Below are 18915 nucleotides of genomic sequence, written 5' to 3'. Positions count from 1 at the left end.
GATCCTCTGGTCATTTTGTAGCCTCCTGTCTCGTTCGGCCAAGGAAAGAGGGTTTGCCAGAGGATGCAGGACGGCTGGAAGGCCATCTGGGAACAAGTACCTCTCCTTGACCTCTCCTCCTCATGCCCCCTGCTACTCTTGTTTTTAACAGTGACACTCTTGGCCTCACTGTACTCATTGACTCTGGCTGCGAGCAGAATCTGAGCGATCACTCTCTTGTCCTGCAGTCCAACATTGAAACCATACCTCTGTCCACACCATTGTCCGTTTCTGCCCTAAACGGTAGAGCCATACCTCGGATCACCCACAAAACCACGTCTTCCCCACGTTGCACTCACCTATCGTCCTTGGCCTCAACTGGCTCCAGCACCACAACCCGCACCTTAACTGGTCTGAGCTCAGAGTTGAGTCATGGTCATCTAACTGCCTATCCTGTTGCCTGCAGAGTGCCATCCCGCCAAGTCTGCCTCCCACTAATCCTGAAGAAGCTGACCTGGCTGACTTGTCCCTTGTCCCCGAAGAATATCATGAGTTCAGCCAAGTCTCTCTCTTCCTCCTCACTGCCCCTAAGATGGCACAATAAATCTTCTCCCTGGGGCACTGCTACCTTCCAGTCGGCTCTATATTTCCTGTCCGGAAAGGGAGTCCCATCACTTGCTGCAGGTATTATCCGCCACTCATCTCCCCTGGGGGCAGGGTCTTTCTTTGTTAGTAAGAAGGACGACTCAATCCAGCCTTGTATAGACTACAGAGGATTGGAACAGATCACCATCAAGAACAAGTATCCCTTACCCCTCCACATCCAAAAAGGGTGGACAGCTTTGTACAGACCCAGAGAAAATAAAAGCAGTACTGAACTGGCCAATTCCACAAACATGCAAACAACTCCAGTTTCCAAGGGTTTGCTTATTTCTACCACCACTTCATACGGAATTACAGTCAAACAGCTTCTCCACTGAGACCAACCTCCAACCTCCACCAAAACCACCTTCTCATGGACTTCTGAAGCCAACTCAGCCTTCCTGGACCTGAAGTGGAGGTCCAGGGAGATTGTGGGGATTGTGGGGTCCAGAAAGATTGTGGGGATTGGGCACCCCCCCTTGTCCACCCCAATCCCCACAAACAAGTTGTGCTTAGGGGTGACCCTCTGAAACGGGGTCGGTGCAGTCCTTTCCCAACTCTTGGTTCACCCTTGTGCCTTTCCTCCCGCAGGTTATCCCCAGCCAAGAGAAACTACAATGTAGGGAATTGGAAACTTCTTGCCATGAAGCTTGCTTTAGAGGAGTGGCAACATTGGTTGGTGGGTGCTGAGTATCCAGTGCAAATCTGGACTTATTATTAAAACCTAGCTTACCTACAGTCAACCAAATGTTGTAACTATCCTCAAACCCATTGGTCTCTTTTCCCAGTTCAACCTCTCAAGATGTTGCTAACCAGGCGCTCCAGGCGGAACCAGACCCCAGGACTGGCCCACCCAGCAAGACATCCCCATCTCACTCTGATCTCGTCTCCCCCACAGGGCCCACCCTCCCAGGTTTTCAGCCAAACCATTGCCCTGGTAAACTGCCGCTTCTGGTGGCTGTCCATCCAATACCTGGTGGGTTGGGAGGGCTATGGCCTGGAGGACTGCCCTTGGGTGCCTCTCTCCTTCATCTTGGATCTGTCCCGCATATCAGATTAGAGCTTTTCCCTTCCATCTTGCTCCTCTAGGCTGGTGGTAGTGGTTGTGGTGGTGGGGTGATGTTGGGATCTGGGGCTGGGGCTCTGGGTGCAGACCCGTCCACCAGTGAGCCTGATTAATCAGATGAATGATTCCAGCTGGGGGTGCCGGCAAACCTGCCTCTGATCAGGCCTCGTCAAGCAGAGGATAAGAGGAGTCTGTTGCCAGCCCTTTGATGCCAGTGTTGGTTGTTCCTTGTTCCTTTCGCTATGATGCGCCTCACCAGCGCCTAGTTCCTGTAACCCCTGACGCCTCCAGAAGCAACCTGGCCCCAGCACAGCTCAACCTTCTTCAAGGTGCCCTACCTCCTGTGTGTCCTTGTGTTTGGGTCAGGAACACCTTCCTTAAACATGACAATCTCCTTTGTGTGATCATCCAGCTGCACCCTCAACAGATGATCATGTGCTAAAAAGCAATTGCTTATGTTGAGTTATAAATGGTTGAGACAGGTTGCAAGTTCAGTTGCAATGTTTGTACGATGAGGTATCTTCTAATATTGCTATAATCTGTCTCATCAGTACAATTTTCCACATGTTTTTTTCTTTATTCATAAATACAAAGCAATGTGTGAAAACTCATTCCTTAATAGAAGACCAATAATATGCACATTTTTTTTGGAGGGGGGGCTGAATGAAAAAAGTTCAGTGATGGTGATTGAGGTTGTATTGTCTGCTCGGTAAATCTCTGCTGCGCCAGCAGTTGACAGTGACCATGCTCCTTTTTCAGCTACACTCTTTGCTGGGATGAGATGTGTGTGTATACAAGCATTGACGAAGCAGCAGGGGATTACTTCTGTAGCCCTTTCAATGGATATTTCCAACGTATATTAACTCTTGTTGTGTGGAGACTTGTATGTTTTGATTGAAAGGATGCCCCCTACCAGATTCATGTCAGTGTGAAGACTGCTGCTTATTATCAAAGCATTTATAGGTGAATGTAAAACCAACAGACAAACTTTCCAATCTTAAAAGCAGGAATGTACCTACCAACTCCAAGGTTGCAAGACTACATGAGACTGGTGTCATTTTTTGTTAAGAAAAAAAATAACCACCCAGTCCTTGCCATTCATCAGCCCAACAGCTGCAGCCTTTATATAAGGCAAAAGCTGCATGTGTTGGAAGATTGTAGAAAAAAGACATTGAAATATTCAATGGCCAAACCTTTGACATGTTCGATTATAAAATAGAGGCAATCAGATGTGGGGCCAATAACATCATGTCGACAAATGCGGTGAAATATATAGAAGATTCTGCTTTAGACCAGAAAAACTTAAAGGCCTCAGAAGTCCAGGTAGGGACTGTGAAGTTCTTTACATATTGACAATGATTTAAAGATTTAACTGCAGCACACATGAAATATACATATGAAATAACATGAGGATGAAAAAGCTTCTTCTGCACTGACGTTAAGACTAGTCAAATAACAGACTGTTGGAAAAGAAAATTACAGACCATTAAAAAGATTATTCCTTATTCAATCTACTACAGGTCATGAGGCAATAGTAAAGCACTAATTGCACTGCCTTTTCTCGTATTTTTTTAGCAAATTACAATTTAGAATTCTATTGAAATGCAGCCTCAGGGCGGCGCAGGCCAGTGTCTCCCTGAGCCAGCCTCTGGGGGGGGGGCACGGGCCAGTGTCTCCCTAAGCCGATTCCAAGCCTGGATAAATGCAGAGGGTTGCGTCAGAAAGGGCATCCGGCGTAAAACTTTTGCAAAAAACAAATTTGTGTATTAAATCAAACAATCTTATACTGGATTGGTCTAGGCCTGGGTTAATTACGACTTCTGTTGGTACAGATGACAGGGTACCAGCGGAATTGGGCTCCTGTAGGTTGAAGAAGGAGAGGAGGAAGGATGTTTGGAAGAAGAGAGAAGAGGGAGGCTAAGTGTCTGGAACTGAGTGTAGGGATTTTGACAATTGGGACAATAACAAGAAAAGGTAGAATTGGTCGACATGATGCAGAGAAGGAAGGTGGATATACTGCGTGTCCAGGAGACCAGGTGGAAAGGTAGTAAGGCTAGAAGCTTAGCAGCAGGCTTTAAGTTGTACTATTATGGTACTGACAAGAAGAGAAATGGAGTTGGAGTTATCTTGGAGGAGTTTGTAAGGAACGTCCTAGAGGTGAAAAGAATGTCAGATAGCCTTATGAGTCTGAAACTGGAAATTGAAGGTGTGATGCTCGATGTTGTTAGTGGCAATGCCCCACAGGTGGGATGTGAGTAAGAGAAGTAGTTCTGGAATGAGTTAGATGAAGTGATGCAGAATATACCCAGAGATGAGAGAGTAGTAAATAGTGCAGACTTCAATGGACATGTTAGTGCAAGCAATAGAAGTGATGAAGTAGTGATGGGCAGATTTGGTATCCAAGATATGAATACAGAGGGACAGATGGTGATAGACTGTGCAAAAATAATGGAAATGGCTGTTGTGAACATTTTTTTTTCCCATACAAGACAGGAACATAGGATAACCTATAAGAGTGGAGGTGGGAGCATGCAGGTACACCACATCTTGTTTAGATGAGGTAACCTGAAAGAGAACGGTGACTTCTAAGTATTGGTAGGTGAGAGTGTAGCCAGACAGCATAGGATGGTGGTTTGTAGGATTACTCTGGTGACAAGGAAGATCAAGAGGACAATGGCAGAGCAGATGACAAAGTGGTGGAAGCTGAAAAGGGAGGAATGTTGTATGGTTTTCAGGGAGGAGTTGAGAAAGGTTCTGGATGTTCAGGGAGAGCTTCCAAATGACTGGAAAACAGCAGCTAATATGATCAGGGAGACAGGTAGAAGAGTACTTGGCATATTGTCTGGAAGGAAAGTAGATAAGGAGACTTGGTGGTGGAATGAGAAGGTACAGGAGAATATACAAAGAAAGCGTTTAGCAAAGAAGTGGGACACTGACAGGACTGAAGAGAACAGACAGGAATACAGGGAGATACAGCATAAGGTGAAGATAGAGGTAGAAAATGCAAAACAAAGCGCGTACGATGACTTGTATGCTCGCTTGGACAGTCGGGAGGGAGAGAATGATTTTTACAGGTTGGCAAAACCAGAGATACTGGTTATCACCTGGACCCAGCAGGTCCAGGTGATTAAGGATAGAGAGGGAAATGTATTGACAGATTCTACAGAAGTGATGGGAAAATGCAAAAAGTAATTTGAAGAGCTGATGAATGAGGAAAATGAAAGTGAGGCAAGGGTAGAAGAGGAGACTATGATAGACCAGAAAGTATCTTAGATTAGTAAAAGTAAAGTGTGGAAGGTATTGAAGAGGATGAAGATTGGAAAGGCAGTTGGTCCTGATGATATGCCTGTGGAGGTATGGAAATGTCTAGGAGAGGCAGCAGTAGAGTTTCTGGCTAGATGATTCAACAGAATCTGGTGAGTGAGAAGATACCTGAGGAATGGAGAAGTGTGATGGTGACCATTTTTAAGAATACGGGGGAAGTGCAGAATTGCAGTAACTAGAGAGGGATAAAGTTGATGTGCCACATTGAAGTTATGAGAAAGAGTAGTGGAAACGAGACTGAGAGCAGAAGTCAGCATTTGTGAGCAGCAGTATGGCTTCATGCCTAGAAAGAGTACTACAGATGCAGTATTTGCTTTGAGAATGCTAATGAGAAGTACAGAGAAGGTCAGAGGGAGCTGCATTGCGCTTCTGTAGACCTATAAATAGCATATGACAAAGTGCCAAGAGAGGAACTCGATAATTGTATGCGGCAGTCTGGAGTGGCAGAGAAGTATGTTAGACTGGTGCAAGACATGTATGCTCGCTGTCAGACGGCGGTGAAGTGACTGTAGGTGTAACAGAAGTTCAAGGTGGAGGTGGGACTTCATCAGGGATCAGTTCTGAGCCCCTTCTTGTTTGCAGTGGTGATGGACAGGCTGACAGATGAGGTTAGACAGGAATCTCCATGGAGCATGATGTTTGCAGATAACATTTTGAACTGTCGAGAGAGCAGGGAACATGTTGAGGAAAATCTAAAGAGGTGGAGGTATGCTCTGAAAAGGAGAGGAATAAAATGTAGTCACTACAAGACAGAATATATGTGTGTGAATGAGAGGAACCCATGTGGACCAGCAAGGCTACAGCAAGTGGAGATCAAGAAGTTGGAGGATTTCAAGTGCTTAGGATCAACAGTCCAGAGCAACGGAGGGTGTGGAAAAGAGGTAAAGAAACAGGTTCTAGCAAGTTGGAATGAGTGGAGGAAAGTGTCAGGGTACTATGGGCTAGGAGATGATCAGCCAGAATGAAAGGAAAGGTGTACAAGACAGTTGTAAGACCAGAGATGCTATATGGCCTAGAAACAGTGACAATGACAAAAAGACAGGAGGCAGAGGTAGAGGTCGCAGAGATGAAGATGTTAAGGGTTCTCTTTGGGAGTGACCAGGAAGATAGAATCAGTAATGAGTCTATCAGAGGAAGAGCAGGTCAGAGAAGTCAGACTGAGGTGGTTCGGTCATATACAGAGGGGTGGATAGTGAATATATTGGTAGATAAATGCTTGAATTGGAGCTGCCAGACAGGAGGTGTAGAGGAAGACCAAACAGAAGATTTATGGTTGAAGTGAGAGAGGATATGAAGTAAGTTGGTGTGAGACCGGAAGCTACAGAGAATAGGGTTAGATGGAAGAGGTTGATTCACTGAGGTGACCCCTGAAGGGAAACTGAAGGGAATTTGACTGAATAAGGATTATACTTTTTTTACCCCCCGCTTTCTCAGTTCTCATCAAAATGTCCTGCATTTTGCCCCACAAAAGGAACACATTCATAAATATATGCTGTTTTTGTGATAATGATTAGCCGCACAGCTGCAAACATCATTCGTCAAACATCACTTTCACTGTTGGGAGAGATGATAGAACAGTTAGCATCACTGCCAACATTTAAAACATAATACAATGACGGAAAAAAAATTACTTCACTCATCTACAGAACCATCTATTCATCTGTTTTGCAACATTCAGAAACAGGACATTCACCTGAGAGTTTTCCTGAGGGAGTGATAGAGGTGTCATTGTGTGAGACCTAAAAAGGAGGCCAAATCAAACCAAGCCTTTGCCAACATGAGTAACTCATATAATGCATATTGTTATTTGAAATAGACCTGTAGGACATGTCTTATCGCATTGATAAGGTCATTACAAAAGTAAAATATCAGTTGCTTCCTGTCTTACAAAGGCTCTGCAAGCAGGAAGCGCGTGGCACCATCGCGCCGTAGGCAGATCGTTGTACGATATGTTTGTTAGCGTGTTAGCATTCTGATTAACGGCCAGTTGGTGCCCTGCTTCGGAGGTCTAATCTGGCCTTCCGCCTCACTGCACATGCTCAATAGCGTCCGCACCCTACATCATGACATCATGTCTTTGTGTGAAATCCTAGCACCATTCACAGGCCCACTGTAGGGCTTAGCATTCAAGCGTCCACTATACTAACACACAGCTCTTTAAAGGGAGTCCCCTGGTCCCCCAGCTCAGTGGATACACCCTGATGCCTCCACAACTCCGAAACAACCAGGGCCCAGAAAGGAAGTGGCATCTGGGCTTTTATTGGAGACATTTTCAACGAGTATACCACTAATCCCAGATATACGATTCACACTTTACATAGTGATGTGTTGAGAAAAACAGCCGGATGATTTAGGAACATTTTGCAATGAAAATGAAACTGACTCAAATAAAAGATGAGATACCACACTGACAAGGCACAGTCCAGGACAGAACATTTTGTAAAAGGTAATATAATTCAAAGTTTCCTGGTTCCCCTTTATTGAACTGTAACTTTTGTAAATTTGAAAGATTTATCTGGCAGAAAGTGTGCACATTTATCAACATTCTAATTTGCACAAAGATATAAAAGTGATAACGTAAGCCAAAAGATCATTATTCATTCATAAAGTTCCACCAGGACAGACATAGGCGGCCATTGTACATCCCCTAGCTCTACTTTTCCTAATCTGCCAAGTATTTAGTCATTTCTTTTTATTTGATCACTGATTTATATGGTTTCCAAGTACGGTACATGGTTTTTAAGTTTGTGATATTAATGATGAGTAACTTTACAGTTGGTTCTTGGAGCTGTGATGAATTGAATCAGAAGCACTGAATTGACCTGAGATTATAGTGAGTCTTTTGCAAGAGCCTCCAAACCCAGTGAATATCAGTGAGGAGGAGAAATCTGCCAACAGCCAGCAGATCATGGACAGACATCAGTTGGTGGACTTGTACATCAAACCAGTGATTTCACTCAGGACAGTTGAGGCTATTGGTTTAGAGACGAAGGGGGCTGGGCATTGTGAAGTGGGCAGAGAGGTGATATATCCATAAAAGGAGTCATGACTTCAACTGTTTATTGTTTTGACAGTTATTACCATTTAAACCCCAGTATAATGAAGATAGCCTCAAGCTGTGAATAGCTAAATTCTAAAACAATAATTACTTCCCTCTTCTATTATTATTCATATAAATTACTGTTTTAATTTTTCTCAAGAAAGAACAGTTGATTTGATAATGAAGTAATGCAGCCTTGAAATGTACTGAGTACTTCTGGATATTTATGGATTTAATTTGATTGTAATTTTGAGGTGGTAATAACAATCAATACCAACTATAAAACTATATCAGCTCCACAAAAAAAATCATCATAGCTTTTCTTTAACTATCACTTAACGTCTAAAATGTTTTTAGTTGAATGCAGTACAACGGTATTGTAAGAAATAGATAAACTTTTATTCTGAAATGGAAATCTCTGGTTAATGAACACTGCTACAAAAGGCAAATATCTCAGTGATGACAAAGTTCTAAAAATACAATACAAATGTGGAATCGTTTGCAAAGTATATTATTACTTTAGCAATATGAGAAGCAGTAGTTCAGCTGATGAACAGCTTACTCACTGGTACCCTGAGAAGCAGGTGCAGCCAGTTACTGCTGATATTCTGCAATACAATTATTCAGTGTAAAACTAACATTTAGGCATTATTTTTGAGTTGTCATGAAAATACAGCACAAAAAGAAAATGCTTATTTTTTATAGAGAAAAGCAGATTAATAGAATCAGCTTACGTTTTAAAAAATGGGGCCATAATTAGGTTGGCAAATTTGGATTTATTGAAAGACATTTGCTCAATGGACCTTTCAGAAAATATTAAATTAATGCATAAAAAATCTGAAAAAGAGGTATTTGTGCCATCAGAATTGTAAAAAAGCAACCAGTTTGTTCATGTTTGATGTATACATTCATCATCCTAGAAAGTTAGGCTTTTTTTGGATTGTAACATTTGAGAATCGCCTAACAATAAAATCTATATAAATTGAATCTGTTCACATACAAACACTAAACAACTGGCCTGTCTTAGCATAATGTTAAAATAAGAGGAAGAGAATGCAGGAAGAACGCAGTCCCTGCCTGTTGATACTTTCAGTTGCAAAACTGGAGGCAACTTTATGACTCGATATACAGATGTTTACATTGAAAATGTAGTCTGTTCATAAAGTCTGACGCCTGGTTGAGAGATGATGAGACAGATTTTCCATGCACGGTGAAACTTTCACCAGTGCCTCAAATAGAGACATTTCAGTGTGTCCTTTCACTCGGTGGCTGGCATTCCTCACATTCCTGCCAATATGACACACACAAGTGCACACGCGGAAATGGACTCACTGATCCACTATGTGCATTATTCTCACATTTAATGGAACTGATTTTGATCATTATTTCACCTTGAAATGTGGATACCACACCCTGATTTTTTGTGACACGAAAAAAAAACCGAGAGGACAAAGAACTAGTTGAACAGTCCTGTGGCTGGCCAGATTTGTTAAGTGTGCGTTGGGTGAAGTTATTTTTCTTCCTTTTAAAATCTTTCTTCAATGAAAACATCCATCGATATTTTTATGCATAATTTGACTTTCCTTCATTAACAGAAAAATCTGAATGAGGTTTCATTGTGATTTTAACTTGAAGTTTTAAAATTATTTTTATTGCAATCAGATTTATCTAAAAATGACGATTTCTGTTTTTACTGTTTTTTAGAGTTGTCCATTTGGTGTGTTTAATTATAAGTAATCTGTGATATTTTGCAAGTATTTCAAGAATCATGCATGGGTGTATTAAGGGAATTTAAGAGAATACATAAAAAGCAATTTTGAAGTGATCACAAATTGGATCTTTAGAAATTCAATGTGTTATTTCCTGTGAGGACCAGGATGTGTTTTCACAGTGAAGTGCTTAGTGTTTTCACATAAAGTTTTTGGTAGATGGGAAGAGGAATTAAAGAGTTTGACTTGGTATTTATCCAGGGAGAGGAAATAAAGAGGGTGGAACCACACAAGTACATTGCTGGCAAAATCAGGGAAAAAAAAGTGAAATCAACCTCCTTTATTGCTTAACTTCTCTTCAAAAGAGATACAAATTAAACAGTGTGTGCAACAGAATCTAACAGATCACTAAATAGTTTTTGCTGAAAATGATATTATTGTAAAGACAACCTTTAATTTAATCTGTTTCGTCCTTGAGATCACATTTACATCGCATTTTAAGCTGTGTGACTACGTATAAAGACGGAAAACAAAATGACAGTGATCGCCACAAATAATTCAGAAGTACAATGTGATTAATTGGCCAAAGCAGGGAACATTATTTTCAAGGCCCTGCATGGGAGCATTTAACTTATTCGGATAATAACATGACAACAAATGGATTGCTGCCTGCGCTGAATAGTTGTATAAACAACAATGCAGCGTTTTGATCCACATAAATGCTACTTTGTCTCTGCTGACTTTATCACCGACCAGCCCCTTACTTTGGGAAAAGCTGCACAAGTCGAAGCACAGCAGCTACTGGTGCAGTTTTATCCACTGTATTTGTGTTTTTGCAAACAGAATCTGTGAGGAAGTTACATGTTTTCACCAGGACTGCTTCTCTTTGGACCCAGTGCCCTGTCCGTACAGTGTCCAGGTTGGTATGGGAGCCTGAGGCCTGCTCCCATACATCCCTGTACTGCCTCGGTTGATCCTATTGTCTCCTGCGTCACCACACGTCGCCCAGCAAATAAAGGCCGTCTGGCTCCAAGCTTAAATATTGCAGCAAACTAAAAACCAACCATCAGAGCCGATTCATTCACATCTGCTCAGTGGGGCGACAAGGACAGGGCTTTAGGTGGGAAAGAGGGCAGAAAAAAGTTCACTTTTCCCTGCCGGGTGCCAAGAGAACGGGACAGGACTCAACTTAGACGGAGCCGCAGCTGTGGCAAGTTGCCCATTTGATTACATTTAACCTGTATCCTACTTCACAGAAGAGGGAATTGTATAAAACCCAAATTTTTTAGTTTTTTTTTTATTTGGCCGTTGTGGTGAGGAACGTTTTAGAGCCAAAGATAGAGTTTTAAAGGTTTGTGTTCTTCAGTTAAAACAATGGTGTGAAATAGCCTTGGTTAGAAGTAGTCGATTTGAGCTCAGTAAAATTGTTCATTGATTTTAAAAAGATATAAGTGACTGCAAAGGGAACAGAAGAAAATTTTGTCCGTATTTGTAATTCCTTAAGGTTTTAAAGTGCAGTTTTGTTGTTTAACTTGAAATAATGAAGCGCGATTGATTTTAGTAGCTTAAGTTTTCATTTTTTAAATTTCTTACTTTTAGCAGTGTCTCTCTCTCTATCTAACCCTTCCCTTGTCTGTCCGGTCTACCCCACCCTCCCTATCTGTATGCATCCTCTGCGTCCCTCCCTACCCCACCCTTCATTCTGCAGCGCTACGGACCGATCATGGGTGACTGGAGCTTTCTGGGTAATATTTTAGAGGAAGTTAATGAGCACTCTACAGTGATCGGCCGGGTGTGGCTCACTGTGCTCTTCATCTTCCGTATCCTCATCCTGGGCACGGCGGCCGAGTTCGTTTGGGGTGATGAGCAGTCTGACTATGTCTGCAACACACAGCAACCTGGATGTGAGAATGTGTGTTACGATGAGGCCTTCCCTATCTCCCACATCCGCTTGTGGGTGCTGCAGATCATTTTTGTGTCCACACCATCTCTGGTGTATGTGGGTCATGCTGTGCACCATGTCCACATGGAGGAGAAACGTAAGGAGCGAGAGGAGGCGGAACTCAGTCGACAGCAGGAGTTGAGCGAGGAGCGTCTTCCTCTGGCGCCCGATCAGGGAAGTGTCCGTACCACAAAGGAGACCAGCACAAAAGGAAGCAAGAAGTTCCGTCTGGAGGGCACCCTGCTGAGGACCTACATCTGCCACATCATTTTCAAGACTCTGTTTGAGGTGGGCTTCGTGGTGGGCCAGTACTTCCTATATGGCTTTCGTATCCTGCCGCTGTACAAATGCAGCCGCTGGCCGTGCCCGAACACAGTGGACTGCTTTGTGTCTCGCCCCACAGAAAAAACCGTCTTCATCATCTTCATGTTGGCTGTGGCCTGCGTCTCACTCTTCCTCAACTTTGTGGAGATCAGCCACCTGGGCCTGAAGAAGATTCGCTTTGTCTTTCGCAAGCCGGCTCCCGCCCCAGCTCAAGGTGAGGGGTCAGCTCCTCTTCCCCCGCAAGGAAAGAGCCTGCCCCCCTTAGCTGTGCCCTCTTTGCAGAGAGCCAAAGGATACAGGCTCCTTGAAGAAGAAAAAGCTCCCCACATTACCCACCTCTACCCCTTAGCTGAGGTTGGCATGGAGGCCGGCAGAGGGGCCCCACCCTTCCATGCGCTGGAAGAGAAGGCGGAGGAGGTGCTGCCCCTGGGGGACATCTCCAAAGTGTACGATGAGACTCTGCCCTCTTATGCCCAGACCACTGAAACAGGGGGGGTCACATTACACGAGGAGGAGGCTGAGGAGGTCCAGCCTGCCGAAGTGGAACCAGAGAGGCTGGAGGAGGTTGTGGATGAGGTTGTGGATGAGGATGTGGAAGAAGATGTGGAGGATGTGGAGGATGTGGAGGCTGTGGAGGATGTGGAAGTAAAGGAGGTGGTCAACGGCGAGGCTGAAACTCCAGCCCAGGCAGTGATTGAAGCCCCAGATACGATAGAAGATACCAGACCGCTGAGCCGACTGAGCAAAGCCAGCAGCAGGGCCAGGTCAGATGATCTCACCGTATGAACCTGTGAGAGAGAGAAAATGAGAAAGAGAGAACATGTACACCTGCACAGAAAATATTAAACGTAAGAGAACACGCACACACACACACACACACACACACACACACACACCCATACATACACAAATTCATATGCACGCAAGCCCGCATGTGCACACGCATGCCCGCGCGCACACACACACACACAAATTTAATACTCACTCCTTAGCAGACAGGTCAAAAATTAAGTGGATGGTAAGCAGAATCAGGATCAGATATAAAATCACAATGAACCGTGACAACAAAAAAAAAAAATAATGAGTGTTTGTGACAAACGTGAAATACAATAAAAATAGAGGTTCAAGACGGGATGAATACTTTTTTAAGTTCGTTGTTATATCAACCAAAAAAAACAAAAAACAAAAAAAAAAACGTGGAAAGGACACATGAAAGAGGAAATGTTTTTACTTGATGAAATTCCATGTTTAATTTTTAAAAAAACATCTTTTTTATCAAACGTTTTAATCATATACAAGAGAGGATTAGAAATTTTTACATGGGGTTTGAATAGATAGGGAAAAGAGAACCATAATATACTTGTGTGTCTGCAAATCGGTATTTTCGCTGTAGTTAGGCACTGACTTTAGATCCCATTCAGACAGTGACATACTGCAAAGGTTGCTGCAAATGGTGTGGGTGAGAGGGCTCTCACGTAGAAACAATCCCACAAATAGGAGTGACACTCAGTAAACTTGTATAAAGCTCTTTGTGAAAAATAAAAGTCAGCCCGATGGTTGGGAAGAACGTACCTTTCTGCACATTCACAGCATTAGACTATGTGCAAAGGCCTTTTACCCTCAAATAACCTCATCTATGCATCCATTTATACAGGATTCTTTCAAGTGAAGAGAGATGTGAATCAGTTTTAGAGCATTTCCCACCTTTTCATGTTTATATACCAAGTAGCACAACCAGAGCTGAGTAGTGAGGAAAAACACAAAAAAGACCACATGTTGAATGTCTTTTTCAATGTCATTCTGCACCTCTTCATTTTAGATTTTCTAATGTTTTTTAGCTTTTACATTTAGAGCTGTGTACTGTGATATCGTTTGTAAATGGAAGAGAGCAGGGCACAGTTTGCCCTATTACAGAATGAACTATAGTAGCCACCTCAGGCCAAATCCTCTCTTTTTGCGCTGTACAAACAGGCGTCCGGGTGATAAAGATCATGCACCCTCAGCACAAAGTATTGTTGCCGCCAGGACAATAAAAAAAAAAAAAAAAAAGAAAGAGAAAAAAACCCACAATCATCAATGAAAACAAGCATCCTTGACCTGGCTACGAACAAATCTCAGCTCGGATTTATTTGACCATACTGGTCCTCACCCCATAACAAAATAACGATACTTGACTTGCAAATTCAGAGAATGAAACGACATGGGGCAACTTCTGCTGTACATAACGCCCCACGCTCCTGTCTAATATTGTATATAATGTGCAGTACCACTGTTTTTAGTTACTTCACTGTCTAGAGAAATCACACTAGATTTTACTTGTATTTACATGATAGTCACTTCATGTGATGTAACAAATGTAACTGCATAAATACAGAAAACGCCAAGGTGCAGCATCGCACATATTTTGAGCAAAGAAAATGTATTTCTTAGAAAATGATTAGCAAGTTTTATGATACATAGTGCATTAAACCTTAAAGTATGCCTTAGTTTTACCAAAATTATATCTCTCACATTCTCTGGCTTTGTTTATTTAAACAGCTGCCACTGTACGATTTCCTGTGCCTTATCTGTAAATGTGAATTCATAAATGCTGTAAGATTGTAGCAAATGTTTGTATTGCTATGGGACCTATGTGAATTTTAAGTTAATTTTCTATTTTTTTTCTCTTAAAATTGTCTTAAATTAAAAGTCTGTATGGAAACCTTAAACATTCTCACAAAGAAGCCCAAGCTCACATATAGACTTTTTTATAGTTTTTTTTATTAACAGATGATTTAACATTGTTAAGAAAGTATTGCATTAAGCTGCAAATTCAAAGTTATGATTGGACTTGCACAGTGTGAGCTTGTACTCACATTTGCCTATGTGTGCACGGACACACACTTCTCTTCAGTGTTTGTTTTGGGGGTATGACCAAATGGCTCTAGAGAAACTCTGAGAGAGAAGGCAGCTTTGACCCCTTTGTGACCCCTGGCTATTCCTTCGCATCCCATAATGTAATGCTGTGCAGCCTGAGAGCCTTCAAGGAATCAACAAATTACTGAATACATAGGAGCATTTCACAGTGTTACGATCCAAACATGACTGGTCCTTGTGTACATCTAAGTGCTGTGACTGGTAATGTATGATTTTTTGTTTCTGGAGACTGTTGCATTGCTTGTTTGTTTGTAAGAAAACATGATTAATCTTTGGAAAGAGAAAGAAAAAATAATTTTTACTAACTTGTAGTCTTCTTTGATGATAGATGTGTGGCAGTATCTTCTTTTGGAATGTGAACCAACGCAATAAAAAGTCACACGTGGTCAAGAAGTGTTGCATTCATGTTTCACCGCAAAGTACACACACGCTCGTGTACAAACTCACAAACAGGCAAAAACACAAACACACGCACACTCACTGTTTTCATATTTTTAATAATATTATTCATTTATTCATTATTTAAATATTTGTCAGCAATGTGTATTTGGATATTTCATGTACAGTAGCATTTGGCCCACACAAAAAGCATTGTTGGCAAAAACAGCAAAGACAGCTGCTATATCTTATACTAAATCATTATTATTGAGATACTGAAACATCTTGTTGTGCATGTGTGAAAGTATTCAAACACATAGAGATGTATCGGAGATGTAGCTTGATGTGAAGAAAATATATTGCATCATATGAAAAATTTCCACACTAAATAAATGACCAGGGTCATATCAGGTCATGGGGTTGTTGTTGGCTCAGGGGCCACAGTGTCAGTGTACAAATGACAGCTCGGCCCCAGTTTACAACAAGGCCTTCAAAGTTAGTAACAGCAATGATCTGCAGTGAGTCCTCAACTCACACAAGAAACAATTTGTTTGAAATTAAACATAGATGTAAAGATATTTAAATGAATAGATGATTTATTCCTGTTTGAATATATATTTTCAAGGTTGAGATTAGTGAGCCTTCTCCTTCACATATACTTTAGTCGGGTGCAAATCTACATGTCTTTTTGTCCATAATCTTCACTTCTTTTCCACAATTTTCTCAAAAACAGTCAAACTGGGGGGACTCGAGTGACACTGATACAGGGTTTTGTCATTGATGAGAAATTGATAACATACAAATGGAAATGAGCAACTATATGTTTGAAAATGTGATTTAAAAGAAATTGATGATGTTCTCCACTTGAATTTAATTGCATAAGTTGCATTTGTACACGCACTCACCCACAACTGGTCCCAGAAATAAGATAAAATAAAAATAACAAATATATAAAAAAATCAAGAAATCATTTGCATATTTTTGCATGAAAAGTCATGTTTTTGATTTCTTAACAAAACGACGTCCCTGGTAATTACATTACATTTTCATTTTCATTCTATTCATTGAAATCCACAGGTTACAGTTACACCAAATGCAGAAATGATTGACTTGCATCACAAATGTCCGTCACTGACTTCCGACTATACCTCTGGTACCTGGAATGTTGATAAAAATTAATTCTATACTTTTTAGAAGAACTAAATTTAAACAAAATAAAGACAAAAACATTATATAAAACCAAACTAAAATCACATATTTCGCTATGCTCATGTGTGATGCTCAAAGCCACCCTCTCTCCTTACATACACCCGGAACGGTAAATAACTTGATCTTTGCCTGTCACAATATTATTGTAATTCTTCTCACTGCCAGAGGGAGACGACAGAAATCTAGACGCTGGTTCTACAAAGGTGCCTGTGAAGGTGCTACGAAGAGGGGATGTTTGGCTTTTATTTTCTTTACATCAGTTTTCAATCTTTCCTCTGGTCTTTTTTAGGTTTGGTCTTTTAATGAAGAATGCATACTACGGACCAGATTAAACGAAAACCTAGTGGTTTGTGCATTTGTCACATCCTTGGCTGACAGACTGGCGGCACAATTCGTGGCACGTCACAGAAAGGCTGCAGGTGTTTCCATGTTTTGGCATTCCTGACTGTTTTGGCAGCTCCCCTCAAGCGTGTATTTAATCAGAGAAAAACTTCACCTCGAACATTTTTTTTTTTACTGAATCGTATCACGGGATAATATACATAACTCTGATAGGTATATTGTTTTTTGGATGTGCTTCGTCCTTGTTATCTGGACAGAAGGTTGATCTGGCCATCCTTAATATTTAATATTTTATTAATATTTCATTGCATTGGATCTGAATTCATGCTTTAAAATCTCAGAAACATTGGAATTGTAGGAAAATGCTAAATAAACAGAACAATAATACCTGAAGCTGCTTTAAATGCAAGAATTCTCCAGCCATTTAAGTCAGTGGAATATTATAGAGCTTGCATGGGGACTGTACAGTTTTAGTGTTAAACAAATGTAATTTTAGAATGACATGTTATATTGGTAGGTGCTGTAATTGTATATTTGATACACGATTATGATCCTGAAAAAGCCAAATGCTTTCAGAATAAATTTGGGATGAGGATATTGAATTTGCCAAGAAATGTGCAGGAACACTTCCAAAATGTTGTGAAACAATGATCCCAGAGGAAAGAGGGGAAGTGATCTGAATATTTTGTCCTTCATGAATATAACACCAATAAAAGATTCAAGCAATCTGTAATAGAAGCGGATAAAGGACAAAGTTAAAGTTTATATACAGGACACCAGTGATATTGGATTCTTCGGACATACTCAGAGTCAAAGCTGCCTATTTAGACAAGCCAAATCAAGTCAGATTTTATTCATTAATCGCCAAGTTGGGGGGCGGCGTGGCGCAGGAGGTAGAGCAATCGTCTTTGGAACCGAAGATTCAATTCGTGGCTCCTCCTAGTGTGTCGAAGTGTTGTTGAGCAAGACACTGAACCCCTAACTGCTCCCCTGGCGCTGGTGGACGGCAGCCTACTGCTCATGGTTCATCCATGATGGCTTAATAGCAGAGAACAAAACTTCCCCATGAGGGATTAATAAAGGATAAATTATTAATTATTATTATTAAATCACAACTCAGCATGAGTAAGCACTTACAAGACAGTGGCAAGGTAAAATTGCTTTTTCTTTTTACATCCCAGATAGATGTGCAGAAACCTAAAAGAAAACTTGATTTGGGAGGCCTTCTGTCTCAACCGGTTGGGGAAAAAAGAGATAGCAATCGTGTGATGGAGTGCGATGGGTGTATGAATGTTGGGAGGGACAGGCACAAATTATCCCCTACGGTTAAAGGGTAATCGCTAAAGTTATACAATAATAGCTTTAATATTTATAAAGAAATTACAATGGTGGGCGCCCTGTAAGAGGCTGCAGTAGATCATGTCACGTCCCCTTGGAACCTGTGAAATGAGAGAGCCCAAGAACATGGGAGAAGACATGAAGTTACTATCATACATTAATAAAGGGATATGAGTGCAGACAAAATAAAAAGAGTCAGAAGAATGAGAGACATGCATCATGGGATATTGTTCAGCAGACTAAGTAGAGGCATACAATATACGATTCATGAAAAGAAATAACAAATTAATAAATCATTACAATTTAAAACATATTTAGACATAGAGAGAAACATTTCGTGTTCGTATTGTCAAATTAATGAAATGAAAAACTAAACAAATGAGAAATGAGAAAATTACTGATATATTTAGTAGTCTTATTTTGTATATCGCCCAAGATTTCCTGTTTTGACCGGCACAATGCCTTGAAAGAGTGCACTAATTATAACATTTTATATATTTAGTTGATCAGCTTCTGACACAGAAAGAACAGGCTTCAAGGCTTTATTTTAAGAGCAAATAATTCAGGCAAAGGCAGAGCATGCAAACTAGAGTTTGGGCTGACTCACATTCTCCTGGTTAAAAGAGTGAAGAGGTCAGAGGGAGTCCTCTGAACCAGCCATTGGGAGGCAGTATTGTTAAAGGCATTAAATAATCGAGTCTGCGCC

At 41.3% G+C, this 18915-nt stretch overlaps 1 protein-coding gene across 2 annotated transcripts; it reads left to right on the top strand.

Annotated features, from left to right (window-relative positions):
• Positions 1 to 10831: 10831 nt before the first annotated feature.
• On the top strand, positions 10832 to 15319 carry LOC147234646 (gap junction alpha-8 protein-like). Of its 2 annotated transcripts, none has more exons than XM_086145226.1 (2): positions 10832 to 10970; positions 11469 to 15319. In XM_086145226.1, the coding sequence occupies exon 2, from the start codon at positions 11484 to 11486 to the stop codon at positions 12810 to 12812; it is 1329 nt and encodes a 442-aa protein (XP_086001352.1). In that variant the 5' UTR covers positions 10832 to 10970; positions 11469 to 11483; the 3' UTR covers positions 12813 to 15319. The 2 variants fall into 2 exon arrangements, with proteins under 2 accessions (XP_086001352.1, XP_086001353.1); XM_086145227.1 differs by having other exon boundaries at positions 10838 to 11111.
• Positions 15320 to 18915: the final 3596 nt, after the last annotated feature.

Source organism: Fistularia commersonii, chromosome 4 (genome assembly GCF_037954325.1).
Source record: "Fistularia commersonii isolate RoL2024-O1a breed Wild chromosome 4, RoL_Fcom_v1.0, whole genome shotgun sequence".
Classification (NCBI taxonomy): Eukaryota; Metazoa; Chordata; class Actinopteri; order Syngnathiformes; family Fistulariidae; genus Fistularia; species Fistularia commersonii.
The sequence above is the reverse complement of the archived record's forward strand: the minus strand, read 5'-3'. Positions and strand labels throughout refer to the sequence as shown.

Excerpts from the sequence above, each read along its gene's own strand:
- LOC147234646 (XM_086145226.1), top strand. The coding sequence starts at position 11,484 with ATGGGTGACTGGAGCTTTCTGGGTAATATTTTAGAGGAAGTTAATGAG.